Source organism: Melospiza melodia, chromosome 5 (genome assembly GCF_035770615.1).
Source record: "Melospiza melodia melodia isolate bMelMel2 chromosome 5, bMelMel2.pri, whole genome shotgun sequence".
Taxonomy (NCBI): domain Eukaryota; kingdom Metazoa; phylum Chordata; class Aves; order Passeriformes; family Passerellidae; genus Melospiza; species Melospiza melodia.
This window is the reverse complement of record NC_086198.1, coordinates 68,814,201-68,836,755: the sequence shown is the minus strand read 5'-3', so window position 1 is coordinate 68,836,755 and position 22,555 is coordinate 68,814,201. Positions and strand designations below refer to the sequence as shown.

Here is a 22,555-nt window from a genome sequence, read left to right as displayed (position 1 = left end):
CAGACTAAAAATAACAGAAAAGTCTTCCAGTTTGACACTGTAAACATGAGACCACATTAAAAAAAAGCATGCTGCTTTAAAATTGTACTTTATAAGCTGAAACTTCCCAGATGAAAACTTATTTTGCACTTACTAGATGTCTATTTTGCTTTTGAACAATGGTTATTTTCAATACAGTCCTGGGACCACTTGTCAGCTTAAAAAAAAAAACCTCAACCAGAACACAGACCCAATTTCTGCTTCCTACACTGAAAGTTTCTATCATATATAAAAATATTTTCTGGAAGGACTAAAATTTAAACAAAAATTTAAAATTTAAACAAAAATTAAAAAAAAAAAAAGTTCCTGTAGCAGCAATAGCTAACCAGCGTCTCTGTAAAATGTGACAGCAATCTGATACATATCTATACATATCTTGAAGTACTGTATGAATACATATGAGCATTCCTCTATTCCTCAGTGAGCTAATCTGGTCATCTGGTAGGTATCCCTAAAACAACAAAAAAATTATCTTTCTTCTTCTCTCTTCCCCAGTCACTCAGAGCGCAGGACTGAGCACAAGCAATTCAAGCACAGCAAAAGCTGGTGCTGTTTGTGACACAGCTCCAAGGCAGGTTAGGCTCAGCTAAGTGCAGTCTGCCATGGTCTCCTGCCCTTCTCCACCTTCCCAAGAACTGTTCCAAGGACATGGTCCAACTAAAATCTGTGCTGGTAAAGTGTGGTTAGAGAACTGCCAATGCTATGGCAAGGCAAAAGGAAGAAACAGGCTGGGCACAATGCAGAAGGCAGAAAAGCTGAAGCAGCAGCTTCATGGAAGTGATAGTTTAGCCCTGTGTCAATACTTCTGCTCATGAGGCCATACTGTGGGTTGGACGAGGACACTAACTGAGCTGAAAACCAATCTTTCAATATTTCTTGGAGTTGAATTTCCCCTGGGTCAGTACCCTGAGCTGCATGAAGAGCAGTGTGTGCAGGGAGGAGGCACAGGAGTAGGGCTGCCCCTTTCATTAAACTGGACCACAGCCCAAATTCAACAGAAGCAAAGCTGAGCTTTAAAAAGCCTAATTCATTCCAAAGGAAGTTGTGTAATTTTCACATACAAATTCATTTGAGCGAAGTGCAAAGAAGAGCCTGTATCTGCAGTTTTGAAAAACTAAAAAAGAAAAGAAATGCTGACATGCCCTAGTGCTTCAAATTTATTTTCTTAGATTCATGAAACTTGTACTTGAATGCAGAAAATGTGTGCACAGGGAGAATTACTAGTTTTTTCTCTTTTCCCTTGCCTTTTATGCACAGGATTGGCTGCAGATGGTATTTACACAGGGCTTGATCCTGAAGCCATCAAAGAAAATGGGAAAGCTGCTACTGATGCTTTCGCTGCAGGTCATGAAGCAAAAAAGAAAAGGCAGTTTGATCTATAATTAGACCCAGCCACAACACAGCAGAGAAGAAGAGAAACAGGAAGAATTGCCATGGGTCAAATAGCAGGGCAGTGGCAGGTTAGAAAAGTTATCCAGATCTCTCTTTTTTATCCAGATTTCATCTTTGCTCTGAATTTGGAAGGCAAAAGGCTCAGTCCTGCAGGCTGCAGCTGGTGGGTACATGCACAAGCCTAGTGATTTCAGAGGAATTGTATTTATGGTGCGGGTGAGGGGTGAATGTCCCATCTACATGCTAGACACAAAACTGTTTGGTTTTTTTCAAGAGGCCACACAAGAATCAGAAAGCTGCCTCCCTCTCTGCTATAAACACATTCTCCTCTCAAAGTCTTGGACCTCAAGACCAGGAAATATTAAACTGGTTTCAGTTCTATGTTGTGTAATAATTTACAAATTTCACAGTGTTGCAACCTTTGACTTATGCAGAGAGAAGTTACCACTGAATCCCTGGATCAGGCTTTATCTAGCTCCAGCCTGTCTGACCACTAATAAAGACAATCTCTGATTTCACAAAGATTACATCCCCAGACTTCTCTCCTACTCAACTAAAACCCCTGAAATAGGTGGGAAAGGGTAGAGCAAAGACCTTTATTTTCACAGAGGGTATTTAAAAAAAAATTCCTGGCACATACCTCACAAAAATTAGTATAAAGGCAAGATAAAGTAACCTCCAATGAGTGAGGTTAAATTCAATAGCAGTGAGGCAAATAAAGTCTGTTACATATTTGACATGGATGCATCTCAAAACCAGTTTCCTTTTTAAACTTTAAATGTTCTGCAGCAATTGCATCAGGCCTGCAACTTCCATTCCATACATCACACATCCTGCTTCAACTTCTGCTCAAATTCAGGAATGCCAAGGTCCTTGAACTACACACCACTGAAAATACAGTACAATATGCAAAATTGCCTTCCAAACACATTAGTGTGTCTTAAAATCTAAGCTTACAGCTTGGTTTGTGAGGATGAGATTTACCTGTACAACTGTCATTAACCTTCACATACATTTGCAATACCTTTTAAGCCTATAAGCATATGTCCATTTTCTGCAGATCTTCTCATCAAATTGATGCTAGTTAATAAACCACAGTTTCCTCTTCTGGGTCTGGACCTTCTCCTTTGTAAACTCCACTCCCAGGTATAAGTTCACTTATCATTTCCTTCCTGACAGTCAGCAGACCTGCCTCATTCTTTAGGTCCATCTTACTCTGCCCAAACCTGTCCCAGTGACACCTTCCTGAAGAGCAGATGGGAGATGGAGGGATGGGGCAGGATTGCTGCAGACAGCAGTCACAGCCACTTCACTGCCTGGCTGGCTCAGTCTCCATTGCAGCTATGCCTCCTACCCTGGCCACTCTCTAGATGACTGTCTGGATGACAAGATAATATTCTTTCCCATCATTTAGAGAAATGTCTTTGAGTCAGCCCTATCTACACATCCTCACATCCAGATGTCATCTTACTCCCATGGAGCATTCTATCTCCAAGACATCACTCCTCTTCACTCTCCATGGACTCCTACCTCAGTTGTCATTCTCTTTCACCCCAGCTGCACAAACCCCTTCCTCCTGAGGGTGACCAAGGCAACAGGACCTGCCTCTCTGTCCGAGACCCCAAGTCAGTCCATATCAGCCCTGAGTGGCCATTACACAGCCTGAACCTGCTACACCCAAAACATGGGGCACTGGAGCTTCTCTCAGAAATGAGCAAATGATGCATTTTTATTAGTCTTCTCAGAAATGCCACACTAGTTTAGCCTGAACTTCTCTAAAGAGAGGCAGTCTGAACAGGACACTCACTACGAAAAACTGCAGTGTGAACAGCTAAGTTCTAAATTAAAATGTGGGTTTATGACGTGAAGTCTTTTTTAAACTAGGTACTAGTCAGTTCTATGTTTGGTATAACACCAGATAATTAATTATATTCTCATTAACAGAAGCTCTCACCCCATGCACCCAAATAAAGTAGTAGGAATGCACAATACTGGATTTATGCATTTTGAATTTGAGGAACTGTGTCTTCTACCTTTAAAGTTTAAAATATTTTCTTGATGGACTTAAATTCATAATTCCACTGATAAAGTCCAGCTCCATTATACATGTAACAAACTGTCATACAATGGCCTTCTTGTCTCAGTGGATGGCCTCTACTTTGGCTCCTGGGCTTTGTCTCATGTTCTTCTGCAAAGGAGGTCAGCTCTCCACAGACCAAATGATACAAACACTGAATGCATTATAACCAATTTTGTGGATGAGAAGTCCTGATGATAAAAGATTTAAGAAATCTCTTGTATATATAGTGAAACAGATTCCTAGCCATGCATAACGAGATTTAAAAGGATTTCCATCATGGCTTGCTATGTATTTTGTATTTAGCAACAACCTCTAGGATAAGCATGTTTCAATACTTAGTTTCATCAGCACATGATGCATCCAGTTATCCACTGGAGATAAATTCCCAGTCATTAATCTACATAACGTTTTATGAAACAAAGGCCAGCACTGGTTTGCATGGTCACTAAAGAAAGCATCCAAGAAAATTAAAATACAGTCATCACTCTTACATTTTTACCCATACATTTAATGGTAAGATCACTAAATGACATCTCTTAACCATCTCTTACTGAGTGCCATATACTACCTCTGTTAACTTAATTTTCCTGCTTACATTAATAAGATTATTAAATAATAATTAACAATACTGTTCAGTTGTAAGCTATCATTTAAAGTGCTTCAAATCTAAAGAAAAAATCCCTGTCACTGTGATTTCTACAGTGTTTTTAAAACAATTTTTTCACATACAGTTATCAGAACAAAGTAATTAGAACTTCTGGGAGACCATGGCTATTACACAGAAAAGCAGAATCTCAACACAGACTTCTTACTATTTTGTTACCATCCACTGTGTACAATGTTCACTTAGCTCTGTGCTGAAAGTGCAAATAACTCCCAAAGTATTCTGATTTTCAGTCAAGAAACAGCGATAGACTTACAGTTGTGAAACTGCTCAAAGCCTTTACTGAGTAAACCCCTTTACTGTTTATACACTGACTGTGGCATGAGTCAAAATAAACCCAGACTGCAGGCAGAAAGGCAGCATTCCAAACTATGTGCTTCTCCACAGTTTTTAATAAGCTTTGCAAAATTAAACACGGAGGTGTGGAAAAAAAAAATCCAAAGGTGGAAATGTTGTGATAATGAACTGCTTTTGGCTAACACACACGGTAAAAGGCCAAATTCAGACATCCGAGATGGTTAATTAAATTACTTCAATTTTATTTTGAGGTGGGATCTGAATGATTCTGGATATACTTCAGTGTCAGTTTAAAAGTTATTTTGTAAAAGATAATTCTGACATACAAGCCACAGGCTTCAGAATGATACAGTTCAACCTTTAAAATCTTTGTCTCATAGAGATATGGAGTGCGTGTTGCTATTTTCATCACTGAGAAACAATCCACTACATTTTTTCCCTTGTATAATTAATTAATCCCAGGCTAAAAAGTATTCTTGGAGGAGAGCACCAAAAGCAAAATATTCTGGCCTGACTGTGTTTTGTTTTCCTGGCAAGGTAAGACCATGCTTCTGGGAATCAGCATTTATTTGCATTGCTATGCTTTCTGTTCAATGACTTCACAAGTTCCAGAGCACACAAACAAGTAGACGAACACATCATATTTAAATATCGATGGAATAGGTGTGCCACATTTGAGGAAGGCACATCTTGTATGAATTTAACATTAATGAGATTTTCCCCCTCCTAATGACTGGACAACAAATCTGTTTTCCTAGTTTGAAAATCCTGTAAATATTTCTGAAGAACTTTAAATTCCAGTCCCTCTCTTTCCCTTCCAAGTATGGCAGTGATGGCATGAGAACACTATAAACTTAAAGCTGTTCTTAAAAGGATTTTGTAATTCATTAGAATTACTGACATTTAGAGTTGCACACACCATGCATGCAGTATCCAAAAGCATTCATTTTGCAGGCAGTTTGGAAAGCTGCCATACTGAAGGACAGAGCCATAAACCTGCACTAATTTCTAGGCAAGAGGAGATATGAGAAGTTAAAGCTTTTTCTTGTTTGCCATTTAAGATTGTGGACTCGCACTAGAGGAGGTAACTGATGGATGGATTAATGTTAGATGATGTCAGATGGGGCCATTGTGATTGCTCTTAAGACCAAACTGGTAATGCTGAGGCTGTAGTTCTGTAAAAAACACCCTGCCACACACCAGCAAGTCTTGCTCCCTCTTTTTCTCTACCTATGCCTTCTCCTTCTGCTGCTGGCTGTGGGGTCCTGTCCCATTTTTCACACCTACTGTGAACTTCATTATGTTTTTTTACTGATTTTATTTACTAACCCAGAAAAGGACTATCAAGAACCTTTCTGTGGGGTGAGCCAGTTGAACTGGTTTGTGGAAGGAGCCCATGAAGAACAAAGATGAGTTAATGTGAGCATGTGGCTGAGGGCAGAGCTGTCTTTGGAGTAGTGATAAAGTAACAGATTCCCTTACATTATCCCTTTCAGCCATGCCCAGGTTACAGGGCAATGCACTGAGGCCAGCATGAGGGTTTGTATATAGAGCTCTTTGTTTATACACACAGCATTTTGTTTGTATGCACAGCTGTCCACCAAGGTATGAAAGGAGAGTGATGGAGTGCAAAGCATTGCTTTGCTGATACTGCTTCCCAAACCCAGTTCCTGTGTGGGAATTCGTGCTGCAGTTGTACGTGCTGATGGCTATAGCCAGCACAGCTCTGCTTTCACATGCTCAACTTGGGAATTAGGAAAGAGCAAAGAAAGGGGAGTAATAAAAAAATATGCCTGTGAAATCCCTTTCACAAAGATTCCTGCCACCCTCCTCCCAACTTTCTTTTAAATAAGATCCCCAAACATTACTTAAACCAATAAGGTATTTTAATGAAAACCACATACTTTTGTGCGCTTTTTTTGGTTGTGCTTTTCCGAGGTGCTTTCTATTACACAGGAAGGGTTTGTTTCAGAATGCAGTGTGATTTTTATTCACCTACCTGCATAACGCCTCAATAGCATCTCTGTCCAGAAAGTCATGCTCTCTCTTGACTAGAGCAATGTCAATTGGAAAAAGGAGATCTGCATGAAGAGAAACAGATCAAAAACCAAAGTGAGGCTTACTCCCAGTGACCTGCTATTTCAAACAACTGCTCAGCTGCCTGCAGCTGAGCTCATCAATAAGCCAGTGATTGGTGCTTAGGTAAACACATGCTATCACCTCTAATGCCAGAGGTGCTTCCTTTTAATCTACAAATTTTTGTCATGCAGCCTTGATAACTGAGAGTTTATACACAGAATGTAGGAAAAATTATTAAAGCAGAGATGAAACAATGGGAGATGGAAAAAGGCAAATGCAAGCTTCCCTACCAGATATCAGAAGTATAAACTAATTCAGGCTAGATTTATTTAAAATAAATATGCAATCTCCATCAAAATACTAATATCTCACATGAAGAAAAAAGGCCAGTAAATGCCAAAACTCCGTGAAAGAATGAAAAAAAAAAAAAAAGTCTTGAATCTCCTTAGCCGTTAATCAAGCTATTTAAGTTTGACACTGTTTCATTAATGAGATATGGCTCGAAATGAAAGCAAGCCAAGCTGCCTGGACACCATACTGCCTCCTTTCCTTAGGAGATTATTTAGGTAAACAACTGGGAGAGTGAGGGGGAGAGATGTTGGCAGAGAGCTGAAAATTTACTACAGCTCTGAAGCAGCAAACACATATATATCATTTACTGTACTCCACAGATTCCTGACTGTCATACAGGTCCTGATCTGGCATTCCTTGCACAGCTAAAACTCCCACCCAAGGCTGCTGGCTCTTCAGGGTGTGCACAGAAATACAAGGTCAATCTATGAGCAGACTGCTGCAGTTGCACACAATTTCCCTGATCCAAGTAATTGTCTATGAATTTTTAAATTTCTATAGAATAGGAAGAATGAACTGAAATGAGGAAAATAACTTTCTAGAAAGGTATTTTCTAACAGAAAATGAACTCTATGAATTTTATGAAATTAATTCATTTTCTATAGCAACAGAAATGAATTTTATGTCCTTATTTTCATAGCATCATACAATGTTTTGTGTTGGAACAACCTTAAAGTCTACTAGTTCCAAGCCCCCTGCTATGGAGAGGGACATCTTCCACTAGACCAGGTTTTTCTAAGACCCACCCAACCTTACTTTGAACACTTTCAGGGACAGGCTATCCACAGCTTCCACAACTCTCTCAGAAATACAAATTATAACATATTCTGCAAAATGCTAGAAATTCTGTATTTTCTGCAGAAAACTGCAGTTTTAGCAAATCAAATGGCAAAGGTTCACTGATTAATCTCCCATATTAAATGTACACTGCGTTGGAACACTCCATATAGGAAACTTCTCAGAACTCTTGTTCTGTACCCAATTGGTATAGTACAAAGCCTCCTTCACAGGCCTCCCCTTCACTGTTTTAAGTAGAAAATGCAAGTAAAGAGAGTGAGCACATTCATCCTGTGTTTTTCAGCAGTGCTGATGTAAGTTTTTCCACTGGCAAAGTCATATCTTAAAATGTCCACAAGAGAATGTGTGAGAACTTCAGTGAGAGAGGTGACTTGAAAGAAGCTGATAGTCTGCATAAGACCCTTTTTTTAATGCTTAATCTATGCTATTGCTGGCTTTGTTGTTGCTGCTGCCAGGGGGGCTTGCAAAGGACAATGGTATATTGTTTTTCAGTAAGGACAGCTGTCCTTTCAATGGGTATGACTGGCCCTGCTCTCACTCCTTCTCTCTCACCTCTGTGGTCCTTTTGATGTTAGGCAGGACATGCTGTCACAACAGAAACTTCATGTAGGTTTAGAATCTCTAGGTAGGGCAATGGTCCTACACAGGTAGGACATGTTTTCTGAATGCAAGTAATTTATTAGGGGATTTATGTCTCAGCATTATAAGATATCCACAAGCCCACCTATTCAGCTGAGAGTTTTGTCTCAGTTGTAACAAAAACTGGAAGTACAGTTCCAGCTCCATATACCAAGAAAATCTTGGCATCTCCATTAGCATAGAAAAAAAAAAAGAAGGAAAGAAAAAAGAAAAAATAAAAGGAAATTTAATTTCTGAACAGGCAAAGAAAAGTTTTGCCAAGTGCAGCTTTTGAAAGTGCTATTATCATCTCATATTGCAAATGCAGCTGCAAATCAAAGCTAAACAAGATCATTTTTCAAGAAGGTCAGCTCAGCATTTGGTGTAATTTTCAGCAGTTATTCACTGTAATAATGAACTTTCTATGCTCGTTCTTACAAGCAGCAGCTGGAGTTTGCTTCGTAGAAATGAAGAGGCAGTAAAGAGCACATAATAATTTCACTGTAGTGAAAGTAATTTAAAGTAGTGTGGGGGAAAATTCTGAACAATAATATAGATATATAAAAAGCATGTCATACTTTTAAAACAAACTTCTATATGCTACTCTGCATCAGAGCGTAAGAACTGTATGCCAAACCTGCAGGTTTCTAGTAGGCTGGAGAGGCACTGAAGAAAACAGTTCTCATTGAGCAAAACCTTGTAAAAGCAGAGACACAAAATGAATGTATTCCAGAGAAGGACAACTGACTGCAGGAGGCAGCCACTCCTCTGAGGAGCATCTGCACAACCACAGCTTGTATGTTCTTTTTCCCTTCATAGTAAGCCTATGCCTAACTTCAACTCAAACCATTCTGACTAAACACACAGGACTTGGGAATCATGAGGCATACAGACATATCCATGCATATGCAGAATTTCCTACTACCGTTCCATTAGGAGAGCTGGCCAGTGGAGCTGCACACAGCTTTTGTATTTCTCCAAGACTGGGCTTGTAGCAGTGGCTGACTGTTCCTCTCTGTCTTAACCAGAGGGAACATACCACTGTGGTAACGTTTACATTTGTTCTATGATGATGGTTGGAAGATTCAGACTAAAACAGAAATGTGAAACAAATTCAAACTCCTGCATTCTTCAGAGTCTCATTGGGTTTGGTACATCTATGTGTGTTGTGGGTGGCAGAGAGCAGCCCAGTCCCTAAAAGTCATCTCATGTACTGGAACTTCAGTGGTGCCCCTGAATCTCATTCACTGGTGAATATTCCATCTTATTGTCCAAAGTTGCTGGGTGAGGATTGAGTTCAGGTGCCTACCTTCATAAAGCTGCGCATACTGTGGGAACCCAGCAGCCCGCAGCCAGTCACAAGCTTCCTTGGCCTCGATTTCTGAAAGAGGACAGAAACAAATCCCCCTCTGGTTAGTGATCAGCAGAGAAAAAACCTCCTCTCCACCAATTCTACTATCCCCACTGCAAAATAAGCACAAAGGTTTCCAGAAACTTTGAACTGAGACCCACATTTGCTTATCCCAGTTTGCTTTTCTTCTATCAAACACATCTTAGATTCTAGAAAGTCACTAACGCTCAGCTGCTATTTATCAACAGCTCATCATTTTAGTGGTAAGAGAAACAGGCACTAATGAAAACTGCAGCAGTTATGGATTATCCTGTACAGTATTTATAGTATTTGTTAACACTAGAAAAAACAATCTGCAATCAACATGAGCAGTGCTTGTTCGGCAAATCTTTTGGTCCTCTTGGCACAACTCCTTTGTCTTGACAGAAATTCCTTGCAGAGCTCACATTACTGTGCACTTTAACACCTTGTAGATAGTCCTGACAGACTCAAGTCCAAGAACAACTGACACACTGTACTGCAGCTTATTCAAGCACATATTTACTACCCAACAAGAACCTAGTTTCATTGGAAGTCTGCGAGGTATTTATGAGTTACTTGGTGTATTACAGGAAGGTTTCCCTCACACAGCCTGAAAGAGCATGCCACAGAATGAAATTATTCACACACATATATGTTACACAGAAAGAAAGGAGTATTAGTTTGTGAATAAATCACATACAAATTCATATGCTACTTAATACATGTAGAGATAAAGAATATGTTATCCTATTAGCTCAAACTAGGAAAATATAAAAGGTACCTAGGGTATTCTCCAAGTGTTAAAGAAATGGACTGGGCTAATTATATTCTTCAAAAAATTCAATAAAGTGCTACTGGGAATATAGTTTCCTGCTTAGAACTGATCAAATGAACAATGAGAAATCAGAAAGTATTACAGTTTGTCTGGCTTTCATTATACTCACTGTTCCTGATGGACCAGGAAACAAAAGCTTCATTATGCACAAGTCAGTACACAATTTTGCCACCTACTTGGAGAGGATACTATGGCTACCTGTTGCAGAAACCATGCACAAAGGGGCCTGCTCAGAATTGCTCCAAATACAGGTTACTGAATACAGGGCATTGAAAAGCCAAACACAGTGTAAGTAAAATATTACAAAATTTTGTCACGCTAAGAAATATTCCCAGTGAGATATAGGTGCACAAATTGGATGAAATGGCAGGCACATTTTAGCATCTCCAAAACGACGGCAACCCCCCTCTCATTTTCCAAATTGCTACAATTGTGTTAGAATATTTGTGCTTTGCCAGACTACTTTGCTAAGACACATATCCAAACCAAGGGGTTAAGGTGAGCCAAAACACAACATTCCAGATAAATAAACATCTAAAAATCCACTCCTGTTGAAGTCAGGACAAGCAGGCATTTGTGCAACTTGTGTTTGCTTCACCTTTGGGTTATGGCACCACATGAGAACAAGCACGTACGGACATATTGACTTAGCTACTGATTAAGAAAAGGCATTCTTCAATTCCAATTGCAAACTATTACAAAGTTTTGCTTAAACAGTATTTCAATTTCAGTATGCTAAGGAAATATGTGGAAAATTCAGTAAAGAAAAAAATATTTGAAACTTGTATGGCTAAAGCAAGAACAAACAAGACGATAGATTAATACTTCACAAGCAATTAAAGTAGCAAAGCAAAAAATCTGCAACAAATTTTTAAGACTACTTAAAATAAAACACAATATCTTATAGGTTGCATTCTGCAGAAGTGCTTGGATTGAATGAGAATTTTGCTTGACTTAAAACCAGGAAAAAAATTATCCTAGATAACAAGCATTTGGCAAAAAATGCAGGGAGATGCTTGCAGTGCAATTGAAAAAAGTGTGAGATTCCTTACTACTACAGGCACTCTTCAATGTGTTTAAATATTTGTTCACAGGTCCTCTACTGAGCACCCCAGGTGTATGGCCTGCAAATTATTTCTAGAGCTAGAAAATTATGAATATGCATTCACTGGACTTTTTTCACCATTCTCTACAAAGGCTTTGTGTATCTTTTCTGCAAATGTGCCAGGGATGTTGAAGTTACATTTTATGGGCACCCGGCTGTCACATGCCTTTGGGATTTTCACAGTGTATTTGCTTTCAAAATACCTTTGAGAATCCCCCAAGAAGTTTAGGCAATGAAACACCTGATTTTTTCCTATCTGTCCACAAGAATTGCAGAGAACAATAAACCACAAGTGCACCTGTCCATTGATTAGGCTGTGTAAATGCCTAGGGTTGGGTACAAGACAGTGCTAAGTGTTTAAAAGCCATATTTGCCCCATTTTCATAGGGCAAGTTGCAAGTCCTGTTGCAAGTCCTGGAAGGGCAAAAGGTTGCAAGTCCTGTTGCAAGCCCTTGAAAGGGTGAAGGGTTTGGAGTACTCTCCTGAACAAGGGGCCAGGGAGTGCCCTGAGGCCAGGGCTCTCTCCATCTCATCTCCACCCACACACAGCTTGGTCAAGAGAGGGACATGATGGGTACTGGTGACAGAGTGGAGGTGGGTCCTAAAAGATGGCTCCTTTTGTTCAACTCAGGTTGGCCAAACTCAGGATTCCTCCTAGACTGCACTCCTATGTGGTGTGACCAGACAAAGGGAAAGGTAACTTTTTAACCCAGCTTTCCTATCTCAACCTTGTTGGCTACTGATGAGCCAGCGTATGAACAAAACTGTGTATGTGTGTGAAGTTCAGGCAGACCAAAACATAGTCAGAGGGAGAATCCAGCCCAAGGTACATTGAATAAGCTGCACAGAAAGCAGAGTACACTGAACAAGCTTCCTCACAATAAGAGATACAAATTTAAACAGCTGAGAGCTTCTCTAGATAAAAAGTTCATTACTGCAGTTTAACTGGAATCTGTGTTTGAGAATAAAACACACTGGTTAAACCTGAGGTTCTGGCCAAATCATTTAAACTACCCTAGAGGAAGAAGCTCATTACCACAGTTTCAAAATTCCAGCTTCCAGCTCAGCAGCATTAGCCCTGGGACATTTGGTTTGCTAGCTGCCAGCTTCATTTCCAAGTGGACATGAGAATATTTATGTGCAAGTCCTTGTCATCCTGATCAATGGCAATCAAGATAATAAGAGACAAAAGAAAGGAGAACAGGTCTTCCAAAATCAGACTTTCCAACTACTTCTAAAAACATTTAGAAGGGACAGAGCATTGAATAGCCTTTGTTCAGTATCCCAGGGGACACAGGTTACAGATAATTATCTGAGCTAGGAACTCACTGCATTTGCTTGGCTGGGGCCAGCTAATAGCCACAGGGAGGAGAGGAAACTTGCAGAGGAACTCTACACTGCTTTCCAACCTTTTTTAGGAAAGTCCTACTTCAGCCACAATTTGCAAAGCAATTTCTGATGAAGACCTGGCTGCTGAACTGATAAGCTACTGCAGGCAAAGGACTGGTCCCACTGCCTCCTTCCCACTCCATCCCTGCAGTGCCACTTCCTTTCTGAATCAAACATCCTTGCCAGTTAAAACCTTTACAATAAACTACCACTCAGCATACATTCCAAGCAAGAAATGCATGTGCAGCTTTTCAGATGTGCATCCTGTGCCCTCCCCCAGCAGCAGGAGGTTCTTGTACGAAAAACCGCTGGCAAGGAAGAAATTGTGCTATTATTTCTAAATGTCCTGATACAAAAAAATAAAAAAAAAAAAAAAAAAAACCAAAAACCTCTTAGAAAGTAAAACAAAACAAATTTAAAAAACCCCACCCAAATCCCCCAAAACCCCAAAAACTACAATGAAGTCTTTATTCTTGGTGTCCTGTAAGCAAACAACAGGCAAATGTGTTAAAGAGGAAACAGGAAATTTTTATTGGAACCAGCTTTATTTGTTAGTCTGTTTTACAAAACAGTCCTCCATGCTCAAATTAAGGGTAGCAGTTCCTTTTGTGTATGGTTGGGAGCCATTAGTCCTTATTTACCCACTTCCAGAGGGATTAGGAAAACTCAATTCTTCCCCAGAGTAGTAAATGAAACTGGAAAAGTCTAACTTCCGTTTTTGTTAAACTTTGGGTAATCTTGGTTCCTGGCCTGGTAAGTTTGCAAGTTTAGACCCTAAGAGTAAAAATATCTCAATTAACACCTTGTTTGAAACTGCTGTTGCAGAAGGGAGAACTGTAAGATGTCTCTAGTCTTTTGTTTAATGATACCTTCTCTCCCATAGAAAAGAAAATCCACACAGTGATACTGCAATAACATTATTTCAGAAAAAAATCATCATAGCAGTCCAGTTAAGACAGCAACAACATTACTTTCATTCTTCTTTTTCACTTCAATGAAATAACATGCAATTTAAACACTAGCTCTTTCAGGGTCTTCAGGAGAAGGTGCAAAGCAGATGTATCTTTGTACAGTCATGCATTGACTCAATTTTCACCTAAGTGCTAAACATCTTATGAACAGTTTTTCCAAGCAGATGGTTTCCTCTTGCCTCACTCAGCCACCTTTACAATCATATTAGCACCTCCACACATCAGTTCTACCCATCTCACCTTTTGGCTCTGTTAAGAGAGCAGCTCGTAAAAATCTGTAGTGAGACTGGTAAAATCAGCACTGTCAAAATCAAATTTAAGAAAAAAATGGGCTTCACTTCTGAAGGTTCACTTCAATGTCCTATGTAACAACTGGGTTTTTTTTGAGCTTCTTAATTGCATCTTGGTCTTAATTTTAAATAAGTTATTCTAGTTGAAATTCACTATTTGACATTTTTTTCAGAAGAGAAAAAAAAAAACTTGTAGAAATTGAATATAAAATTATCTTCCTGAATTAGCTTGCTGGAGAGGCTCTCACATACAGTGCAGAGAATGATTCCAGACTTTCATGAAAGCTGGAGATGAACACACTATCTCCTTACTTCAATGTCTAAAACTCCATAATCTCTCTGCATATTTGCTGAGGCACAGAGGAGCACATGGAGCACAGAAAGCACAAAGGATTCTTCCCCATCCAGGACTGATGGTCCAGTTTAATGGCTGCAAATGGCCGGCACGCTCTTTTTCTGTCTATATCAGAAATTACCTCTCCCTGTCACGTCCCTCTGAAACTTCTGGTGCTTTGCAAAATTTCTGTTCAACTCAAAAGCACTGTCCTAAGCTACTAAGAAACTTGAGATCATTCAGGATCATTTTTTAAGACCAGCTGTGGTATATGTGAGAAATACTCTTCTTTGGATAGAATTCCACTGCCCAAGTACAAGCAATCATTTTTCCTAGTGCTTGAATTGCATCCCTGACATGTGAATTGTGGTCCCAACATTAGACCTGATCAGACTACCCAACCACTCAGTCTATAGACACATGAACACAGATGTGAAATCTGAGACAAACCGGGGAAATAACTGCACTGTGGCAGCTGTCTACAAATGAGCAGTGCAGGCATTGAAAATGATAAATCAGCTCTGTGTAATGTCATATGCCTGCAGCCCTTTAAAGTTGGGACAGTATGACTGACTTCTTAAGAGTAAGTCTGTTATGTGTCCAGGGCCACAGATGGCTTTCACTTTGAAGATATGCGACTGTTGCTTGAAAATAATTAAATTCCTTCTCATATGCCTGTTTTTTCTCAAACTTATATCGTTTAATATTCCTTAGGCAGTATCATTAACTTAGTACTCCACACCTTTCAAGAAAGCAGCACATAGCAAGGACTAAAGAAAGCAAAAATATAATTAGTGAAGAATGGCATTTTATAAGGATAATGCACTCAAACACAAACTTGGGAAGTTTGTCAATAAATGTTCAACCAGTAAAAATGACAGCATTCTAAAAATCCCATTAAAAGCTCTTGCCAAATTTCTAACACACTTGGAATTTCTTCTACTTCTAGGAGAACCATCTAATCATATACAACTGTTCTAGAATACCAGTCTGACACATTCAGTCCATGAAGGATGCATTTCTAGAAGAACCAGTGAGATCAAGAGAACATAAAGCACAGCTTTTGAACTCATTATGAGCTTGCTGGTTTTGAAGAGAAAGCTAACCACCTTCCCAAGAGAGTAACTTTTCTCCTTTCACCTTTAAAGTGCAAGTTACATTTTGCATTTGCAGCTGCCTTTTTTGATGCGCTCCTTTATTTCACTGTGCTTCAATTTACCTTCTACAGTAAAATGATACCTGCTGTGACCTCCACTTACTGCTGCCTGCCTCAGCAATCAAGTTGAGCCAGTATGGATGCATGTGCAATTTTAAGAAACTATCTCTTATTAAAAACTTTCAGAGGGATGGGGAGAGGGGGACTCACAAATTCTTAAGGCAAACCATATATGACACCAAATATAAATACTGCTTCCTAGTCATAAAACCCCTAGAAACAGTGATGAATGTTACTCAGATATTCCACAACTATATGATGACGACTAAAAAAATACTCTCTTTGTGTTGTCTCCTGCTGGCTTTGGGTTAAACATGGGACTGACAGGCTTTTTCAAGCTACAGAGCCTTGAAGCAAGACAGTAACTATGCAGTTGATGTTATGTATAAACCACAGGACACTGGGAGAAGAAACAGAGTATGTTTGGAATTTGTGTGGGAACAGATGAAGAAGTAAGGAAACAGATGTTTAAGATCATATATTGATGTTTTCTCTGAAAAAAAAAAGCAGGAAGCTGAAAACACCCCCTTTTATTTTGGTCAGCAGAACTTTTGAAAAAAGCAAATGGCCTACTTCCACTGATAGGATTTCAGTTTGTTTATTTCCTTATTGATGAAAGCTAAATAAAAATAAAAATTTTTAAAAAAAGAATGTGACTGGTTTCCAAAATATCTACAGAGGTGTATGTTGGCTGTATGTATCTTCCCTCCTTCCCAACTATACCAAATTACAGAATATAGTACTTTTAATTGCTCACCAATACTCTTGCAAGCACAATACTGCTTTTGTGGACCAAAATTTAATTATTAAACTTGAACCTCTTCATAGTCTTCAATATATCAAAATCACTTCAGAATTTTTTCAGCTCACAACATAAAAAGAGAAACAACATTTGTTGAAAATATTTCAAATGTTTAGAGATCGAGACTACACTTGTTAGAAACAATGGAAGCCTCCATCAATTTCAGAGGACTTAACTAGGACTTTCCCAGCGTGGATCTGTGGGTCTCTAAAACCCAACTTTTCCAGGAGTAAATGGGGTCAGTTTCACTATTTTTAGCATGGGGAGAAACCCAGGTTTTCATCAAAGAAAGGACAGTGCCCTATTTCAGCAGGTCAGAGAGGAACAACCACCACCTCTAGAGCATGCCCTGGCTGGCAAGAGGCCCTTTCTTCTGTCAAGAGGACCAAGCACAACTGATTAGCTCTGAAAAGCACCAAATCAACATCATTTTGGGATCTAATAAAGGGCCACGGAAATAAAGGATATTCCCCATGTGTCTGTCAAGCCCCTTCCCTATACACTCTGTAATAGATTGCAATTACTGCTCATTTTCACACCACTAAATATGCTTCTAGCAGCCTAAGGTTAGCTGTTATACTTCCTAACTTGTGGAAGATTTTGGGAAAGCATGTTCTAGGACACAAAAGAATCATCACAACTCCTGGATTACACTGTAAGTTAATAATTTATTCCTAAATAGAGTTTTGTTTTATTTTGTTGATGTTTTGGTTTTTTGTTGGTTTGGTTTTTTTACATTTTGAGCATATGCAGGAGAATTTGGAAATAAATTTAAAAGCCAATGTGATCTGAAGATAAAACACTAACTTTGTTTAATCAGAAAACTGTAGCTTGATGTGGCAGTTTTCCTGTCTATAACCTATAAATAACAACTTTATTTATAGGTTAAAGATGGTCTTCTCTCATCTTGTTTTTAAGAGGGTTCACAGATGAAGAGGAACAAGATGTGAAATGACTTAAAAAACTCTCAAGAAATAATTGGGCACGTGGGTTATTTATCTGGCCTGCTTAACACAGGGTGGTCTTGGAGGAGGATTGTTTGGGGCAGAGAAAGCAGTTAGTCAAATCCTCTGATGGAGGTCATGTTGACAGATTCCAGAGTGAGAACCAAATCCTCCTCCAAAGACTGGGAAATAGAAGATGACTTTAACCTTCTCTCAGAAATTACTTGGTCAGCATGACCTTTGAGAACATACTGAAGGGCAAACATTAACTGTTGCTAGTCCCAAGCCCAGCACTAAAATTGCCCCCTGTCTGCAAGCTTGTGGTGTGCAAAGCTCAGCTCAAAGGCTCATTCAGCTCCAGAGGGAGGCAAAGGTGAGCAGGCCCAGCATGAGGGTACTTCATCTAAAAAAGGCACAAAGTGTGGGCTACTGTTCAGATCTAGGAAATAACAATGCTGTAAGAACTGATCTGAACTGGCTCAATGGTTCCTACAAAAGTAAATAGATTTTCTAGACAGTTACTTCTTTGAGCTTGTAACCTCAAAATTATCTATGCATGTAAGAAGAACTGTATGGAAGAATGACTGCCTTTACATCATAACCATTTACAGTTAACCTCATTGATGATCCAGTCCCAAAATATATTGTATCATCCTGTGGGGATGACACAACGCTAGATACAAAATACCAGTGACAGTGAACAGCCCAGCATAAAGCTAATTGCATCACAGACAAATGCCTTCTTCCCTGATGCAGAATTAAAGATGTAAACATGGATTTTTCCAAAGCAAATATTACTATGAATGTTCTGTTTTTAGATATTAGAGACAGTTGTAGTATTGTCTGTGATACTGCATACTTGAAAATGTTTCTCTCAGATCTAATGGTCACATTTTGTATGGATGGAAGAAGGAAAGTTTAAACAGACCATGAAGCTTTACACTGGAAAGTTTCTTGTGTCTTATGTGCAGAGGATATCTATTCTTACAACTCATGGAGAACAGATGGAAGGGTGGCCAGCAGAACATTCAATTCTATGGGTCCACAGGGTCATAGAGAGATCATCCCCAAAATGCAAAAATGCGATGGGGGACGAGGGCAGAGGGGCATGTATTGTTGATAATCTAAATAATTTACTGAATAATCTGATAATTTGCTGAAACTTTAGTAAATTATAAGAACAGGTCTGGGAAGGTCAAACTGTGTCCAGCACTGGTTTCAGCAATGTCTTTAAAGCATCTCCTCAGGAATCTTTCTTAGTACAGACAACTGCATTTAATAGAAAGATTTAGACAACTATAAAATAAATATATTTAAACCCAGATCTATGGAAGTCTGCACCCTTTAGACTTTAAAAAAATGCCCCACAATAAAGAAGTGAGCCATCCTATCATGTCTTGATAAGGAGAGACCAGATAACATTTTTTCCTGATCCTGTCTCATCTACCACAGTCCTTCCCAAGGGAAACACTAGACAATATTTGAAAGAATATTCATCCTAAGAAATAAAAATGCTTGTCATACTCAAGTAGTTCAGAATGGTTCATAGTATTTATTACATGTAACTTTCAGATAATGAAATTCAGTGAATTACAGCTAGCTGGCTATGTCATTCTCAACTCCCTTTTGGTTCTGCCAGTTTTGCCAATGGTATATTTTACTAGCAGATCTACTGATTCCAGAGATGTGTTGAGTGGGATAGGGTAGCACTGTCAGCAAGAATGGCCAAGCAAGTGTCAAGTAAAAAGAACCAGAAAGTTCCAGTCACAGCCCAGTCCTGTGCAATTCCCTCTCATGAGAATTGCTCATCATTGAAGATAGAATTTGTTTTTTTCCTTTGAACAGGGGCAGGAAAAGTAGATGAGAAAATAAATAAAAACAACAACAACAACAAAAACCTTTGTAAAAAACTTTGGAAATCAAAAAACATGCAAGACCCTGATACCCTGCACCATGAAGAATTACTGATTGCTTAGATACAAGCAAGAAATATGCCTGGAATTGCTGAAATTACCAAAATTACTGTATATCTACACTTCCTATATTACTGTAGAGAATACAGAATTTTGTAATTAATTCACCCTGAAACACCACAATTCAAACTGTAAACAGAACAATATACACAAAGAATATAAATTACACATGGCATCATCTCCTTATTTAGTGGAGATCAAACCAGCAAATTTTCTGTGAACTGCATATCATTTGATTGCTGTATTTCTATAACATGCACAGGAAGGAAGGGGAAACATCTGAAGTTATTTTTATTTCCCCAAGTCTTGTGGCTATACTGTATGAATGCTAGGGTGGGTCTGGCATTGTCTGAAATGTGTCAGGGTCCTTTTGCATAGCCTCATTTCCTTCTTCCTGTCGCTAGGAAGGATAGTTAAGCATGAAAAGTGCTTGTTTACTGCACAGGACCATCCTGTTAAGCACATGAGCTCTCTTCCTCTGTCTCCTTTTAACCAGCCGAGGGTGCATTGTGTTTATGCTCAAGCCAGCAGCAAAACCCCCATCAGAGGAGAACTGGAAGAGAAGCCTGAATCTCTCAAGAAGCCCAAACATAACACACTGTGGTATTCTGCCTTGAAAAAGAAAATTTATAGTGCAAACTGCATCTCTAAATATTTGCGGAACTCATAAATTCACATGCCTCAAACAAACCGCTGCCTAGAATGTAATGACTCAGAAGAACCAGAAAAGTAAAACCAAGCCACCTCATCTCCTTTTTCTAGGAATCTTAATATAAACATTCAACATCAGTGAATGAGTACAGCTACAGTACCTTTTTCCAACACCTCACCAGAGGCAAAATACACTGGGCATTTGTAAGTTTCCATGAGTAGCATCAGTATTCCTCTCTGGCCCACCAAGGGCAGCTGCAGAAGTGGCTGGGAAGACCCTGACTCAAGAATTAAAAATCCTAGACTGAATCTACACTAGTGAAAAATAAAACCAAATAAAACCACCAGCTATGTTCTTGCTGTTCACTATCACTTAGAAATAATATTTTATGACATGTAGGAAGTTAAAGCCTTATGGTGTTTAAAACAATGTATTAGCATTTCCTTTTGATTAAAAAAGTATCAATTAACAACCCAAGTTATTTTAAAAGAAGATGGGATCAAGAATTCCTAGAGGTCACATAGCTCCAAATGCTCTGATTTCTATGAGCTTGTAAATGAAAAGAATCTTGTCAAAACAATATCTACGTCTTCTCTTACATATACTGTATTCCATAATCAAAGAATCTCAGTCCTCATGATGATCCCATCAGCAAACTGAAGTAGTAACCCAAACCCATTAATCTGAGGGACATTCATCCCACTTCCTGGCCATCTCAGCCTTTTTCTTTCTGTTTTTGTTGCTTCTACTGGAGATGCAGAGCAGGATGCAGTAATAATACCTGATAGATACACTATAGTAGGCTACAGCTGTGGCATCAACAGACACACCTAACACCAACTCCATGTGCTGTCAGACAGCAATGGCCTGCTTGCCAGACAGATGTTGAATCAGTCTGGCACTGAACTGTTGACAGATTCATACTCAGAGGCTCATAAGAAATCTGCCCATTATTTTCCTTCACTACAAATAGCCTCAAAACATAACTTGACTCAGAGAATTGTTATTGAACTGCTGTCAGGAATTTCTTTATCAGGGCAGGGCAATTCAAATAGATCACACTTACTCCTGTAAAAAAAATAAATTAATTGATGGCTAAGATAAAAGCATTCCTCAGGCTTTCAAATCAGGTGTGTTAAGTACTATGACACATCAGGCAGAACCTTCTGACTTAGCTAAATACATTGCTTAAATGTAGTTATGTCTTCAAATTTTCCCAAAGAGAATATGAGGGGACAAAAAACTCAAAAGAAACCTGCTGTACCAATAGTAAGTGCCTTGACTGGCAACAGAGCTCATTAGGTTAATGGCAACACATCGCTCAACAACTTCACGGTTTCGGTGGAACGAAGTCATTGCTGTGGTTTGCGAAGAAAGGGAGGGTGACACGGAACGTAAAACTGACCGACGGGAAAACGGCATCGGCTTTCTGTTTTCCTCGAGAAGGGAAAAAGGAAGAGGAGGGTAGGGGTGAGCCCGTCCAGCAGGAGCTGGTGCTCCTCCACCGGGATCAAAGCCGCCGGGGGTGACATCAGGGCTGGCCACCGCCGCACGGGGGGAGCCACCGGGCTCCTGGAGGCCATCGGGCTAATTACGGAAAACTTCAAAAGGAACTCGACGGTTCCCGTCTCGCAAGGACTCCCAAAAAAAGAAAAGCCACCCAAAACAGAGAAAGACTAAAATTAGGTGGTGGAAAAAGGAAACGGAAAAAAATCCAAAAAACCAACCAAAACCAAACCACTGAAAAAGAAAGATGCGCCACGGTGATCTTCAAGGGAGCAGCCGCATCCCGAGCGGCGCCCCGCGCCCGCGGTACCCCAGCTCCTGCGCTGTTAACCCTTTCGGCCGCGCTCCCGAGCACGGCCCCGCGGGCGCTCCCTGGACACAGCAGCAACCCCGGGCTCCGGCAGCGCTCCCGTCCCACCGGGGGCCGCCGCCGCCCCGACGGCGCTTCTCACCCGCGCACACGGGGCCAAGCGCCCCGCGGGACGGGGCAGCCGCCCCCTGCCAGCGCCGCCGCCCCGAGGCTGCGGGACAACACCAGCGGATCGCGTCCCTCTCTGCCCCCCAGCCCCATGCGCTGCCCCGCGGCACTTTCCGCCAACACCGCCCGCGATGCGCGGAGCTGCGCCCCCGGCGCAGAGCCGCCACCCACAAAGCGAGCCGGGAGGGCATCCCCGAGCTTACGTGTGAGGATCATGGTCTCCGCCGGCCGCGGTGGCTCCGCGGGGCTGCCTGCGGGGCCGGCTGGCTGCGTCCCTGCCCGCCTGCCTGCGCGGCGGCGGCGGCTCGCAAGTGACACCGGCCCGGAGCAGCGAGCGCCACCCCGGCCCCTGCACCGCCCCCGGCCCGCC

At 40.4% G+C, this 22,555-nt stretch overlaps 1 protein-coding gene across 7 annotated transcripts in view; it reads right to left on the bottom strand.

Annotated features, from left to right (window-relative positions):
- Positions 1-22,555, bottom strand: part of DLC1 (DLC1 Rho GTPase activating protein) — a 245,931-nt gene that overhangs the window by 15,660 nt on the left and 207,716 nt on the right. For 6 of the 7 annotated variants that reach the window (XM_063157210.1, XM_063157212.1, XM_063157211.1 and 3 more), the window contains 2 exons: positions 9,628-9,699; positions 6,472-6,553 (listed from right to left, as the gene is read on the bottom strand). In XM_063157210.1, the coding sequence (XP_063013280.1) occupies positions 6,472-6,553; positions 9,628-9,699 (154 nt within the window). Of the gene's footprint in view, positions 1-6,471; positions 6,554-9,627; positions 9,700-22,388; positions 22,473-22,555 lie in introns of those variants that run through there. The other variant, XM_063157215.1, reaches the window with a different exon arrangement.